The sequence below is a fragment of the Octopus bimaculoides genome, chromosome 16 (genome assembly GCF_046866305.1).
Source record: "Octopus bimaculoides isolate indiv1 chromosome 16, ASM4686630v1, whole genome shotgun sequence".
Classification (NCBI taxonomy): domain Eukaryota; kingdom Metazoa; phylum Mollusca; class Cephalopoda; order Octopoda; family Octopodidae; genus Octopus; species Octopus bimaculoides.
Window position 1 is genome coordinate 47,960,306 of NC_142943.1, and position 15,451 is coordinate 47,975,756.

Below are 15,451 nucleotides of genomic sequence, written 5' to 3' on the forward strand. Positions count from 1 at the left end.
TAATGAAACCAACACTGGTTGTCATGGAGTGAATAGGGTGCAAACGCAAAGAGACACACACACACACACATACCAGCATGGTGCAGGAATGTTAAATGATGATGATGTGATGGTGATGGTGATGATATAATGGGGTTTCACACAGTTTTGATCAGCAAATTTACTCATAAGGCATTGGCTGGTTTGGGGCTATAGCTACATGATAGGAGACTGAACTTTTTAGCCAAACAGCCATGCTCCTGCCTACATACTTGTGTTTCTTATATTGTGAATATATAAGTCAAGTGAGCTGGCAGAATCATTAGCATGCTGGACAAAATGCTTACCAGCATTTCATCCATCTTTACATTGCAAGTTCAAATTCCGGCAAGGTTGACTTTGCCTTTCATCCTTTTGGGATCGATAAAATTAGTACCAGTTATGCACTGGGGCCGATGTAATCAATTTAATCCCTTCCCCAAAATTTGAGCATGCCAGGCAAAAAGCTTGGTGGTATTTCATCTGTCTTCGTGTTCTGAGTTCAGATTTCCACCAAGGTCGACTTTGCGTTTCTTCCTTTTGGAGGGGGGGGGGGGTTGATAAAGTAAGTATCAGACAAGTACTGGGGGTCAATATCATCACCTAACCCCTTTCCAAAATTGCTAAATAACCAAAACTAAATTACATTTTATTTAAAGTGCATTATGATAAAATATGTAATAATTGAACTATATTTCTATTGAATGTCATGTGTTTTGAAGGTGTATATTGGTTTTGAATGCATGTAGAATGTATATTCTTTGTAGATAGATTCAAGAAAAAAACTCAGTTTTAAATTATTTATCATTGAAAATGTTCAACCATATCTTGTTTCAGGGATATGTTTTGTTATCTGAGCATGAGGTTTTTGACCGATTTACTCAAGTACAATTCAATCGAAGAAGGCGTAGAAATTTAGACCCTGAGGCTTTAGCACTGAAGAAAAAACGGAAAGAAGAAAAGTATGGTAAGTTTTTTTTTTTTTTTTTTTTCTACAAGACACAGGAAATCTCTAAAGAAAATCTGAAGTAATTTCTGCCCTCCACTTCTTCTCAACAACATGGTTGTGCCTCTAAGTTCCGGTTCTTTTCTACTCTAGGCACAAGGCCCGAAATTTTGGGGGAGGGGGCAGTCGATTAGATCGACTCCAGTATGCAACTGGTACTTAATTTATCGACCCTGAAAGGATGAAAGGCAAAGTCGACCTCGGTAGAATTTGAAGATAGACGAAATGCTGCTCAGCATTTCGCCTGGCGTGCTAACATTTCTTCCAGCTCCCTGCTTTAATTTAAGTTCAAATTCTGCCACAGCCAGGATCAATAATATAAATACCAGTTAAGCACTAAGGTTGATGTAATCGCCCCCCCCCCCTCCACACCAGTGCTTAACTGAGGTCAGTTACATAGATCTTGTGCCTGTTGTAGAAAGAATTATCATCATCATCATTATTATTATTATTATTATTATTATTATTATTATTGGTTAGATCTTTGGTCTGAAGGAAGGCACTGTGGTCAATGGCTTAACAGAATTCTGAGACCAGTAAGATTACTGCAGAGTTAACATTTTTCTTGAAGAGATGCAATTACAGACAAAACCATGAATTAGGAAGGAATTCCAGAAGATTGCTTTGAGGAGAATTAGGCATAGGAATTAGCGCTGGACTGGGGGTGGGGGTGGGGAAGAACAGTATGTGTGGCAAGAGGAAATGGATGTGTATGTTGAGAGTAATACCTGAGTAGAGCTGGCATGAGACAAGCCAACTCTGAGGAGGAGAGGTCATTACAAGAGTATTAGCATTGAGAGAAGACAGAGGCTAGAATATGTTGGCAAGTGACTTTGTGACATGACGTACATTCTTCTCTTGTGCCAATTGTATCTTATTCAATGGCTGTGTCCTTCTAGTACATCTGTACTTGGACAGATCCAGTCTATCCAAACTGTGAGTGAGAGATTAACAACTAAAAACCACTTGCAAATTAAAACACATGCAACAAAGTGCAACATTTTACATCATGTATTATATTTTACTGGTGATTGCATCATGTAGTTTGTTTTTTTTTACTTTGTGCAGAAGCAGCACAACAAGCAGCAGAATTGAAAATGCAAAGGAAATTAGAACGACAAAAGCAGAAAGAAATGGCCAAAAAGGTTAAACAAATAAAAGGTCAGTTTATCTATATGGCTTTGCAGTTTAAAAAATCGTTTAATTTTTATTTACAGGCCCTCCTTTCTTTCTCTATCTCGCCCTCACTCTCTCACACACACACACACACACACACACACATCTGTATTCTGGGCTACAGAGCTTCAATTCATGTTTTACTGAATTTTGGCTTAAGTTTATTGATTTCTCACTTCAAAAGAATTTTATTTTCAATACTTTTATAAAAATATTTAAATTTTTTTTTTCTGCATTGGAATTCAATAATTTCTTTATTGAAATTCAATAAAAGAACAACCATAATAATTTTTTCTTTTCTTCTTCAGCCTCCTCTTCATTGCTGTGTTCGCTTCCTTTTTCAGTTAGACATTTTTAATTTAGTTTCTTTTCACAAATACACACCGGCAAACACAAATGCATATACATATCGTGCCTGTATATATATGTGTGTGTGTGTGTATATATATATATATATATATATATATATATATATATATATATAGTGTGTGTGTATTAAAGCTCCTGTTGCTTATAAAGGTATATCTAGATGCACATTTCAAAGGATAAGAATCTAAGAATGGTGAAGAATAGAAAACAAAACAAACAAAATGGTTATAATGTACCAGTGTGTACAAGACATGTAGAGTATGAGAAGATAAGGAATAGCAAGTAGTTAGACTTTTTACATTTTCAACCGTTTCATTGTTCACAACGTCCATCTGTAGGAACTTTTACACACACACACACGTATATATATATAAACATACATACACTCACATGCATACATGTGCACGCACATACACACACATGAGCATGTGCACTTGCATGTAAAGGACCTTGGGCCAAAATTCACTACTCATAAAGCATTGGTCAGCCTGAGACAACAGTAGAAGCCACTTGGCCAAGGCAACACACTGTGCTGTGAAGGTCATATCTGGAAGCATGTGGCTGCCAAGCAAACTTCTTGATCACATGTCCGTTGCCACCCTTTATCATACCACTTCCTGTAACGAAGGATGGCATCAGATACTCCTACCATCAGCTTTCTTTACTCTTCATGATCACTCTTTCTGTTGAAATTCACCTCTCTCTCACTCTCTCTCTCTCTCTCTCTTCATCATCTATCTCAATTGCTACCTATCACTTGCTCTCTCTCTCTCTCTTACTATCTCTCATTGTTAACATACATCACTCTCTTTCACTTCCATTACTGCCCCCTTCATCATCCTGTCTCCTTCTCTTACTCACTCTTCCCAACCCCCACCCATCATACCACCCATGATGCTTTTCTATTCAGTATTCTCATTACCAATAACCCACTGTTAGTTGCTGCCTATCACTGTTTCTCTACCATTACTCCCTCCTCCTACAAGTCAATTGCTCCTGTCTGTTCCCCCACCAACCCAACCTCTTATACTCATATTCTTTCTTCTCTTACCTGAATTTCCACTTGGTCATCATTGTTTTTTCTATTCACATTTACTTTGGACACATAACGACAATGTAAAGTGGGCTCTTTAGCTTTGCAGGAGACAGAGCAACCTTAATCTGAACTAAGAACTAATACCGAATAAAAGAGACTCTTTTGTTCCCCCATATGAGAGGACCCCTCTGTTACCAATGGCATTTTAAAATGCCCTCTGTCCACATTGTATCACTGTGCCAGCCTGACTATTGGATGTTCCTATACATCACTGATCACAATGCACTTCCAGCTCTTTTATGCTTACACCACTCTTTTCCATCTTTACCCAAATCATTTATCTAAATCCTCTTCTCATCATTGTAGAGGCCTTCCGAGTCGCCTTCTCCAATCTCTTGGATGATAATTGGCAACTGCACAAATCCACCTGGTGTCTTTGAACCTTGTGGTATATTCGGCCTAGCTGAACTTGAACTTTTGGTATTCTGTGATCATGTCATTCATTCCATTCTGTTCTTGAATTACCTAATTTTGGATCTTCTCTCACAGTCTCATGGATCTTTCCCTGGCCCCTTGCATCATGGCCACTCTAAATCGTTAAATGGGGTTTTTGCTGCTACTGTTTCTCTGTGTGTGTCACATGACAAAGACCTCATCAAAATTTTGTGAAACATCCTTTACAACTTCCTTTTGAACTACTGCAAAAGATGACCTCTTCTCAGTCATCTGAAATAAGAATAAGGTACTATATTGTATATGCTGCAGCAAAAGACAAGAAATCACACAGCAACAGTGTTAGCAGGGCGCTCTTAACAACATTATAAAACACTAGGAAAGGCAATATACTGGGGCTTGTAGTGTTTAGTGACAAACAGTAAACCACTGCAGGCATAAGAGTAACATTGAGCTCCTAGACACATAGGGGTTTCTAGTAAACAGCCCAACGGGTCTGCCTTTTGTGATGGCTGGTTTGTTGACAAATTTACACCAAATACATTCTTTTTTTTTTAAATTTATTTTTTTAATAAATATATAAGGTGCAGGCATGGCTGTGTGGTTAAGAAGCTTGCTATACAACCACATGGTTTTGGGTTCAGTTCCACTGTGTGGCACCTCGGGAGCAGGTGCCTTCAATGCCTTGAGAGTGAATTTGGTAGACAGAAACTGTGTGGAAGCTCATCATATATACGTGGGGGCGGGGGTAATTCTTTGTGTTTGTCATTTCTTGGCTGCTGGTGTTGGTTTGTTTACATCCCTGTAACTTAGTAGTTTAGCAAGAGACCTGTAGAATGCATGCCAGACTTTAAAAAAAGAAAAAGTATTGAGATTAATTGGTCTCTTCAAGATATTACACCACCATGGCTGTGGTCCACTGAGTGAAACGAGTAAATGATAAAGATATATGATGATTATCGTTTTTAAAATCATTAAAATTTAGCAGAGTTTCAGTAAAGGTGAAATGAGCCAATTCCCCAAAATTAGTGGTCATAATTTACAATTTCTGAGAGTCCAGAATTCTTTAATCAGAATATTTCTATATGACACAGGTTGTGTGTGTGTGTGTGTGTGTGTAGCGTATGTACATATATGCCAATTTTTCTGTTGATATTAAGAAATATCATGTTAAAATGTTAAAAATTGATTCCTGAAAACAATGCGCAGTTATGATGGCACTAAATGTAACTAAACCAATCCTATTCCAGCTGTTTAAGAAGATAAATTAAAGCACTCATTTATTGATTTTGTGCCGATATTTTTCAGATATTGGAAATTTGAGAAGAAACAACAAAAGCATTCTCTATTTTGGCTAGATTGAACTAACATTTTTATAATATATAATATTTTATTTTATTTTTCCTATCTCTTTGCCATTTGATTCAGAAATGTACTAAATTATGAACAATGAGCTGTAGTGGGAGCAATAAACTAAACAAAAGCGAAGGATATTTTTTCATCCTGTTGCTCCGAGGAGTCTGAATATAATTTGGATGTTCTTTTAAATCTTTTCCTTCAATGATCCCTACTTAACTATCTTTGGCAAGATGACAGCATCATTAAAGAGCCAGGGAAAATGCTTTGTGGTATATCTTTTTGCTCTTTACATTCTGAGTTCAAATCCTGTTATGGCCATTTTTGCCTTTCACCCTTCCAAGGTTAATTAAAATAAAATACTGTCGAGTACTAGAATTGATGGTACTTACTTCCCTCAAATTTGCTGGCCTTGTGCCAAAATTAGAACATATTATTAAGGCAGCGAGCTTGCAGAATCATTAGCACGCCAGGTAAAATGCTTAGCAGCATTTCATCTGTCTTTATGTTCTGAGCTCAAATTCCACCGATTCAACTTTGCCTTTCATCCTTTCAGAATTCATAAATTAAGTACCAGTGAAACACTGGGGTCAATGGAATCAACTTATCCCCTCCCTCAAAATTTCAGGACTTGTGCCTTTAGTAGAAAGAGTTATTATTATTATTATTATTATTATTATTATTATTATTATTATTGCCTTTGCACAGCTTCTAACGCTGGAGATGTACTACAGTGCCAGCTGTTCACAACCAGAGAACTAAGGTGACACCTCTTATTTTTCGTGCACCTTCCGGAGTATTCGAGCAGTTCCAAGCATTGCTGTTTTCTGCAAGTGCGCCACCATTATTGCAGCCCCTATTTGTTCCACGTACTTCTCAAATTTTTGCTCACTGTTACCAGGGCTCATTATTATTATTATTATTATTATTATTATTATTATTATTATTATTATTATCATCATTATCATTATTATTATCATCATCATCATCATCATCATCATCATCATCATTATTATTATTAATTATCATTATTTCACTTCTCAGACTTCTTAATTTCTCTTGCTCTGGCTAATTCTGTAAGAGCAGACCTGTTGTCAAGGGTTTCACAGGGTCTGCTTCCACAATACCTATCACTCAAGTACCAATCTCAAGATATGTGTGCTGTCCTCAATAAAAAGCAGTTTTCTGAGCATCTTCTACCCTCATGTCACGCCCAATATCCCCAACAAATTTCTCAAACCTGGTTGTTGATAATTTTTTTTATTATTAAGTTTGGTCTTTGTGGCCAATAAAGAAAACATTATTATCATTATTATTATTAAGGCAGAAAGTTGGCAGAATTGTTAACATGCCAGACAAAAGAAGGATCAGTCTTAACACTTCTGCTATGGAGTATAGCCTTCTTGATTGCAGCAAGGCACCAGGTATCTCAGTCCTTTGTCATCTCACATGAAAGGTTCATATCATCATCATCATCATCATCATCGTTTAACGTCCGCCTTCCATGCTAGCATGGGTTGGACGATTTGACTGAGGACTGGTGAAACCGGATGGCAACACCAGGCTCCAATCTAATTTGGCAGAGTTTCTACAGCTGGATGCCCTTCCTAACGCCAACCACTCAGAGAGTGTAGTGGGTGCTTTTACGTGTCACCCGCACAAAAACGGCCACGCTCGAAATGGTGTCTTTTATGTGCCACCCGCACGAGAGCCAGTCCAGGGGCACTGGCAACGATCTCACTCGAAAACCCTACAAAGGCCAGTCAGGCGGTATATATATATATATATATATATATATATATATATATATATATATATATATATATATATATATATATATATATATATATATATATATATATATATATGTCTGTACGTATTGTCGTCGTCGTTTAACGTCCGCTTTCCATGCTAGCATGGGTTGGACGATTTGACTGAGGACTGGTGAAACCAGATGGCTACACCATGCTCATAATATTCTAGAGACAGAGCCTTTAAGAGTTCTTGTCTGTCTTGTTTCTAAAAGGACAGTGAATTAGCAATAATTAGATGCAAATTATTGACCCTGCTGTTACTTTTGCAGTTTGCTATCATAAAATGAAACTTTATCTGGGTTGTAAAACTTATAAAATTCAGTTTATCATGGTAATAACTTAATCCTTCTTCCATATCAGGAATAGTTTCTTTTGGCTGGAGACGTTTATTAACACTTTAGAATCCATCTGAAATAGCTTAACTAAAATCTACTTCACTTACAATCTTCATTTCTTGAATAAAAAAGAAAGAATGGTAATATAAATATCTTCAATGCCACAAAAGATTCTTAAGTACCAGTACTTAGCTCTGATTCCACTAAACAGATGGGACACAAACCTTTCTTTAATTAGTATGCTGGTCTATATCAGTTAACGTTTTCAGATGATTATCTGGTAATTATTTATGACAACTAAGGAATTAAATGCACAGGTGCTGGTATGGCTGTATGGTAAGAAGTTTAACCCTAGGGTTCAAACCCACTGTGCAGCGCCTTGAGCAAGTGTCTTCTACTATAACCCCAAGCTGACCAAAGCCTTGTGAGTGAATTTGGTAATCAGAAACTCACTGGTCATATTTAAACAGACATTAAATGATATTGATGTGTGTGTGTGCTTATGTCTCATTGTCTTGACATTGTGTAATAGTTGTAAGTGAGTTTCACTGTCATACAAGCAGTGTCATATATTTCCAATATTCTGTGAGAACATGTCTGCTGATGGGGAAACGTTAACTTGCTTGAAAACAGATGAGGGTTGGCAACAGGAAGGGCATCCAGCCATAGGAAATCTGCCTTTAATAAACTCCTTCTGACCCATGCAAGCAGAGAAAAGTGGACATTTAACAGATGATGTGTCGGTGGCATGTAAAAGGCACCTTTAAAACATTGGGCCTCACGGGGGCAATGACAATTGACCTTTGGTAATATGCTGTGCTTGAGAAGATCCATCAATCCAAGTGAAATCCTAGTGGTGTTACACAGCTGGCACCCCTGACACTCTCAGAGTGGTTGGTGTTAGGAAGGGCATCCAACTGTAGAAGCCATACCAAATCAGACTGGAGTCTGGTGCAACCCCTCAGCTTACCAGCTCTGGTCAGACCGCCCAACCCATGCCAGCATGGACAACAGACATTAAATGATGATGATGTGCTTAAAAAACAGCTGTTGGAGATTTAAAATAAAAGACCTATTTCCGATCAGTGGAAACCATATTTAACTCCAGTCCGTTCATTTCAGCATATTACAATTTCAGATATTGGTGATGAAAACTGACAGCGATGGAGGCCATATTTTTAGAGTTGCTGCATGTTGTACTTTTTGAGATGTTGTTAACCCTTTGAGGAACATGTTTCTGATTGCCCGACTTAATCAATCAACTAACTTTACTGTATATTTCTACTTGGAATTGATGCTTAAAACATAACTTATCAAAAGGTTCCTACCATAAAATTATGGTGTAAAGGTTTTAATTGAGATATGAACAATTTTAAACAGGCAATTTTCTACCAAAGGACCAGCAGTGGTATCCAGTGGGTTGGTCTGAAGAAAAGGAAGTTAATGCTACATTGATTGATTTGATGGGAATTAATAATGGTGTTTAACACTGTCTTTTTTCTCTTTTTTTTTTTTACATTTTCTCCACCAGGCAACTTGTCTCTTTTAACTCTCAAGTGTTTAAACTGGCCACATCAAGCCCAAATATTCTGTTTTATGTTCAAACTAGCCAGATCTGGCTTCTTGCACTCACCCTACAATGTTATTCCAAAAACTAAACCCTACCATCATTAAAACCTGAAAACAAGATAAAGCTACAAGTTAATTAATTGTAAATGATGTGAATTAAATAAGAACATTATTTTTGATAGAGTAATCTGAATGTTAAGGTCAACCCAAAGACGTATTTCATTTAATTTGTTTTCTCAGTATGATTACAGTAAAAAGTTACTTTTTATCTCTATGAACCCCAAGATTTTAGCTTTAGAGGCTTCCAGCTGTCAAAACTGGAGAAATAAATCAATTTCTATTGAAAATATTTCTATAGGCGCAAGCATAGCTGTGTGGTAAGAATCTTGCTTCCCAACCACATGGTTCTTGGGTAAGTGTCTAATATAGCCTTGGGCCAACCAAAGCCTTGTAAGTGGATTTGGTAAATGGAAACTGAAAGAAGCCCCTGATATATATCCATGTATATCTATATGTAAAACAAAGTTATTTTATTCCAAATGGGTAGAAATATAGGAAAACTAGAAGTTGAAAATGCACTGAGAATAGTTAAAATATTTCTTATATTTAAAGATTTAACCGGTTTCACAGTTCACACTGATTTTCAAAAGTTTGAAATAGAAAAATATGGCTCATGTTGCAGCTGTTTTGCTTCTGACTGGTGTTTGAAGCTTGCCCTTTCTATATAAGGAGTTCATGGCTCAATTTAGGACATGTTTTGAATAGGATTTGATTGGTAGACAACACTGGTTGTCAAGTAGTTTTGTGGGGATTAAACACAGACACATACAACACACACATAGATATGTATATATGGATGCTCCTGTGCAGGTGGCACATAAAATACACCATTTCGAGCGTGGCTGTTGCCAGTATCTCCTGACTGGCCTTCGTGCCAGTGGCACGTAAAAGCACCCACTACACTCTCGGAGTGGCTGGCGTTAGGAAGGGCATCCAGCTGTAGAAATTCTGCCAGATCAGATTGGAGCCTGGTGTAGCCATCTGGCTTCACCAGTCCTCAGTCAAATCGTCCAACCCATGCCAGCATGGAAAGCGGACGTTAAGCGATGATGATGATGATGATACATACATACCTGCATGCATATATATATATACATACACACGCACATAAATATATATATACATAGATATATACATACATATGTGTGTATATATATATATATATATATATATATATATATATATATATATATATATATACACACACACACACACACATATATATACATATTCTTCCCCGTAACTTAGTGGTTCTGCAGAAGGAGCCGATAGAATAAATACCTGGCTTTAATTTAAAAAAAGAAAAAAAGGCACTGGGGTCAATTCATTCAACTAAAATTCAAAGCAGTGCCCCAGCATGGCCACAACCAAATGATTGAAACAAGTAGAAGAATAAGAGAATATATCACTATATATGTCTGAACTCGTTAACTCCTACAGTCACATCATTTGGCATATAAACACCTTTCAGTGTTTCATACATATCCTCTCGTAATCAAATACCATCATCAGCATCATCATCATTTATCATATGTATTTGTATTAACACTGTGTTGATACTAATTAGCATTGACACTGTATTGGCACTAATTAAATATATTTAATTAGTGTCAACTCTTGTATAAGTAGGTTAGCTCCGAATAATCAATTTTACAACTCTGCTCCTATACCAGGTTATAATCATGTAGGGGTTCCTAATGTCTTTGGGGCTCGGCATTGACTCTGATTAAGGTTGGAGTGCACAGGATATATATATATATATATATATATATATATATATATATATATATATATAGATAGATAGATAGATAGATAAAGTCAATAAAATGGATTGATATATAACTAATTTGTTTTTAACAGTTAAACTTGAAGCAGATGAAGCTATAAATTGTAACGTGTAAAATATTCTGGTTAAAAAAAGACTTTTGATACAAAAAGTCAAAAGCTACCTGTGAGACATAAACGTGTGTGTGTGTGTGTGTGTGTGTGTGTAAAATAATATCAATTGTTTGTCATAATGTTGTAAATTGTAATTATTACAGCAATAAATCAAATATTGTATATAAATTTAATTTTATATTTGAAATGGTTGAAGAGGATATGAAATATTTCAGATTCAGGAAAATATTTACCAAAGATGAATTTAAAGTTGTTGCAACGATTTTTTTTTTTTTTTTTTTTTTTTCCTATCTCTCTCTCTTCTAAATTCTACCAATTATTGCTGGCCGCAATCTTGACCGTTTCTATTGTTGTTTCATTATAGAAAACGCGTACAAACAAGTACGCTGGGAACAGCATATAGGTTAGTTTAACCATTTACGCATTTGCTTTTTGGTCTTCATTTGTTGAACAGTTTTTTTTTTTTTTTTTTTTTTTTTTACGTGTTGCCTTAATTCTTGTTTGCTTGCCTTGACATCATGTCTTTGTTCTGTTCCGAAACCAATGTATAACTGCTGTGTACAAGTGGAAGAATCAATGTCGCGGAATGATCTTAACAATGAACTTCACTGAAAAGTTATAAATAGAATTCTAGAAATTCTAATCAAGATAAACTCACTCTCCTCATTTTCTGTTTCTAAGTTAAATTGGAATTTTACCAAAATATCTACATATTACCATATTTGATGGCATAAAAGATGCATGGGTATATTAGGTCAGGTCAGGTCAGGTCAGGTACAGAGGCATACACTGTACTGTACATCACTGCATCCACGGTTTGTTGGTGATTCCCTAGCGTTCCCTTTGCACCCCTTAAGTGACAACCCTCCAACTCATGGGTCTGTTTGGGGTCGTTGTTACTGGTGAGAGTTTTACGAGGTCAAAGTGCAAATCCTACCTCAACTTCTTTTAGTTGCCTTTTACAACACTCAGACGAAATGCTGGATCTATTCTTTGGCATGCCAGTCCCTACAAAGCTATGGCATATTAGATGCAACCCAATTTCAGCATATTCAGGAATAGAGTTTTTAACACGTTAAAGCTTATGTGAGGCCCAACTTCTCATAAATGGCTTGAGCTGATTTTTGTTTTCTTTCTTTTATAAACATTTATCAAGAGGGGGAAAAAAAAAGAAATTGTATCTTATATACCATCAACTATGGCAAGTTTTTGCTTTCTTTCTGGCCATAAAGAAAAGCTTAGTTTCAGCACCACAGTTTCAATCAAAATCACTTGAAACTGGGAGCTGAGGACGGACAGAGGAGATGAGTGAAATTCTGCTTTAATCTCTAGAAGTGGTTCTTTTCTAGTTGTGTCATATGAACATTACTAATGCTTGTACTAGCTATATTTCAGCCTAAGCATTTCTCTTAGGGATTTTTTTTTTTTTTTTTATGCATGATTAGTAAAAACTAATTCAGGTGATCAATGGAATTGTCTGTTTTTAGGCAGCTTTTTTTTTTGCTTCTGAGTGTTATTTACAGAAATTTTACTCCAGCTTTTCCTAATCCCACTCTAATATTTCGTTGAAATTATTACAAAAAAGGATTGTAAAATCAATGCTAAAACCTTTTCATATTGATTTTAACCCTTTGGAAATGCAGATAAAAGCGTAGTTAAGCTGCAACTAACTTCAAATAGCTTAATGTTAGTTATAATGTTCGACTAACTTCAGTTGAGTATCAAAAAGAGAAATGTCCAACACAATGACGGGATCTATTTAATAATGTTTTACTTAACATTGTTATGAGTTTTAATGGAGGCAGGAAGCTGGCAGAGTTGTTATGGTACCAGGCTAAATGCTTAGCAACATTCCATTTGTCTTTATTACCGAGTTCAAATTCTGCTGTGGTCGACTTTGCCTTTCATCCTTTCAAAATCGATAAAACAAGAACCAGTTGAGGTCTTGGGTCGATCGAATCAACTTACCCCTGCTCCTGAACTTGCTGGTCTTGTACTAAAACTTGAAACCACCACATTCTATCTAGAACTGCATTAACCAATGTATTCCTCGTCTTTTTTTTTTTTTTTGCAAAATAGTAGCACATCATTTTAGGGAGATTTAACTGCTGTTTCTAGCAAGCCGAATGATCGCACAGAGGCTCCATCAAGATGGTATCACATCATGTCAGACATTTGTTTCTTCATAGTTAACATGGTGGGTTACATACTTAAATACCAGACTAAGAACCAGACTGTTACAGTCTTGAGTTTATTTTAGTCTCTGGCCCACTCGCGCCACCCAGCTCCTTGATTGTTTTATTTAGGTAGGGACATGTTATAAACTCACCATCCATACACAGAATGTGATGATGCTTTGACACTCTGCAGTTTATGGTGTCACTGATGATGCTTATAATGATGATGAGGAGGAGGAAGCCTGATCTGTTGGTGTTGCTGAATGTTGCAGCCATTCAAGCTACAGAACCATCCACGCATCATATCATTGTTACTCAGGCATCACTGTGTAGTTAAGAAGCTTGCTTTGCTATCATGTTGCTGCAAGTTCAGTCCCACCGCAAGGCACTTTGGACAAGTGTCTTCTACAATAGCCCCAGGTTGACCAATGCCTTATGAGCAAACTTGCTTGATGGACACTGTGTGGAAGCCCATGATATATGGGTGTGTATTTCTCCCTGTCCCTTGAACTACCATTTGACACCTGGTGTTAATTTCTTTATGCCCCTATAACTTAGTGGTATGTCAAAAAGAGACTGATAAAATAGTTGCCAAACTTTAAAAAAATTAGTACTGGGGTCAATTTGTTTTGATTAAATCCTTCAAGGTGGTGCCCCAGCATGGCCACAGTCCAATGACTGACACCAAGTTGTATTGGTAGGTCAGTTTCCCAGCAAACTCAGCATAAACCCGGTTGCAAGACAAATGCTGGGGGCCTTTTGAATTATAATACATAATTTATTACAATACATAATTTATTACAATACGTGTGTGGACCCTGCTTTATGAGGGAAATGAGTTCCCTTTAAACATCAGTTCATTTTCAATGCTATAATCACATGTTACAACAGACTGGAGATTTGCATTAACAATTAATCAGTAACCTTAATTGAGCCATATTAAACTAAACTACATCTAATGCTTAAAACAAAATAACTCCGAATGACACGATTTCATCTAACTTCACCTTACTTGGAGGAATTTCAATATCCAGTTGTTTGTTTGTAGTAGCATCATAATTTGGTTGGAATTATCCACTGTTGTTTGTGTCGCTTACATATATATTTATATATTTATTTTCCTTAAATTTAATCTTTGTTTCCATTGTCATCTTATATAATATAATTGAGAAATAATGATATTGTTTATCAATATGATCATTTGTTTGGTGTTACATTGGAGTGTGTGATCTACATAAAGTAAGATGAAATATGGATGATGCTTCAGGTATTATAGGGAAAGGGGGTAGAGTTGCTGTCAGAGCTTTTGATATCTAATGTTTCTGGTTGTTGATTATTTCCTCCGCCTTCTACTCCTCCCTCTCCCTCTTTGACTGTTTTGAATTAAATGTTTTTAGGAGGGTTTTTTTGTTTTTTGTTTTTTGTTATTTCTAAACATTTATTTTTTGTCCTTGTCTGCATCCAGCCATTGAACGGAAACAAATGAAAGAACAAGAAAAGCAGGTTAAACAACAGGAAAAGCTAAAACGTCAAGAACAACTGCGAATGGAACGAGAAATTCGGGCTCAACAAGTCTTGGAGGTAAGTCGATGCATCATATTCCTCTTTTGAAACATTGTTCATGTTTGGTAAGTTTTTTGTTTGTTTTGTTTTTAAAACCTTTGTTCTGTATACTAATTCTAGCAATCAGTACCAATTATATGTATGATAATCCATATAAATTGTATATTACTTATTGTTAAAATATACTATTTAGCTGCTTGCTATACTATAAAAAAAAAACAATTAAGCTGCTTAATGTGGAACAAAAGATTTCATAATTGCTAATTAGTCTGGGTGTCAATAACTCTTAATATAATTCCTGTATCAGTAGTGATCATCATCATCATTATCATAATTTTGTGCTGGCTTTCCATATTGATATGAGCTGGACAAGGTATCTCAGTAGGAGCCATTTCTTATTCAAAGATGACTCTACCCTCCTAAATGGATTGGAGGACCATGTTTCACCTGTATGTTCCATTTGCAGCATGGTTGCTGCATAAAGTGGTTGTTGCCCTTCTCAACAACAATCATTCTAAGGAGGGTTCTGGGTGCATTTCATCCTGTTACCTGCACTAGACAGGTTGTCATGTCCTCAGTAAGGCTAAAAAAATCCTCTTTAGTCTCCACTTATTCACCAA

General features: G+C 36.3%; 1 protein-coding gene across 50 annotated transcripts in view; it reads left to right on the forward strand.

The window, feature by feature from the left end:
• LOC106872674 (bromodomain adjacent to zinc finger domain protein 2B) overlaps window positions 1-15,451 on the forward strand; it is a 269,963-nt gene that overhangs the window by 202,082 nt on the left and 52,430 nt on the right. For 36 of the 50 annotated variants that reach the window (XM_089364670.1, XM_089364684.1, XM_089364669.1 and 33 more), the window contains 4 exons: window positions 856-985; window positions 2,093-2,185; window positions 11,456-11,494; window positions 14,734-14,849. In XM_089364670.1, coding sequence (XP_089220796.1) covers window positions 856-985; window positions 2,093-2,185; window positions 11,456-11,494; window positions 14,734-14,849 — 378 coding nt within the window. The remainder of the gene's footprint in view (window positions 1-855; window positions 986-2,092; window positions 2,186-11,455; window positions 11,495-14,733; window positions 14,850-15,451) is intronic. The other 14 variants (XM_089364696.1, XM_089364715.1, XM_089364693.1 and 11 more) reach the window with 1 other exon arrangement.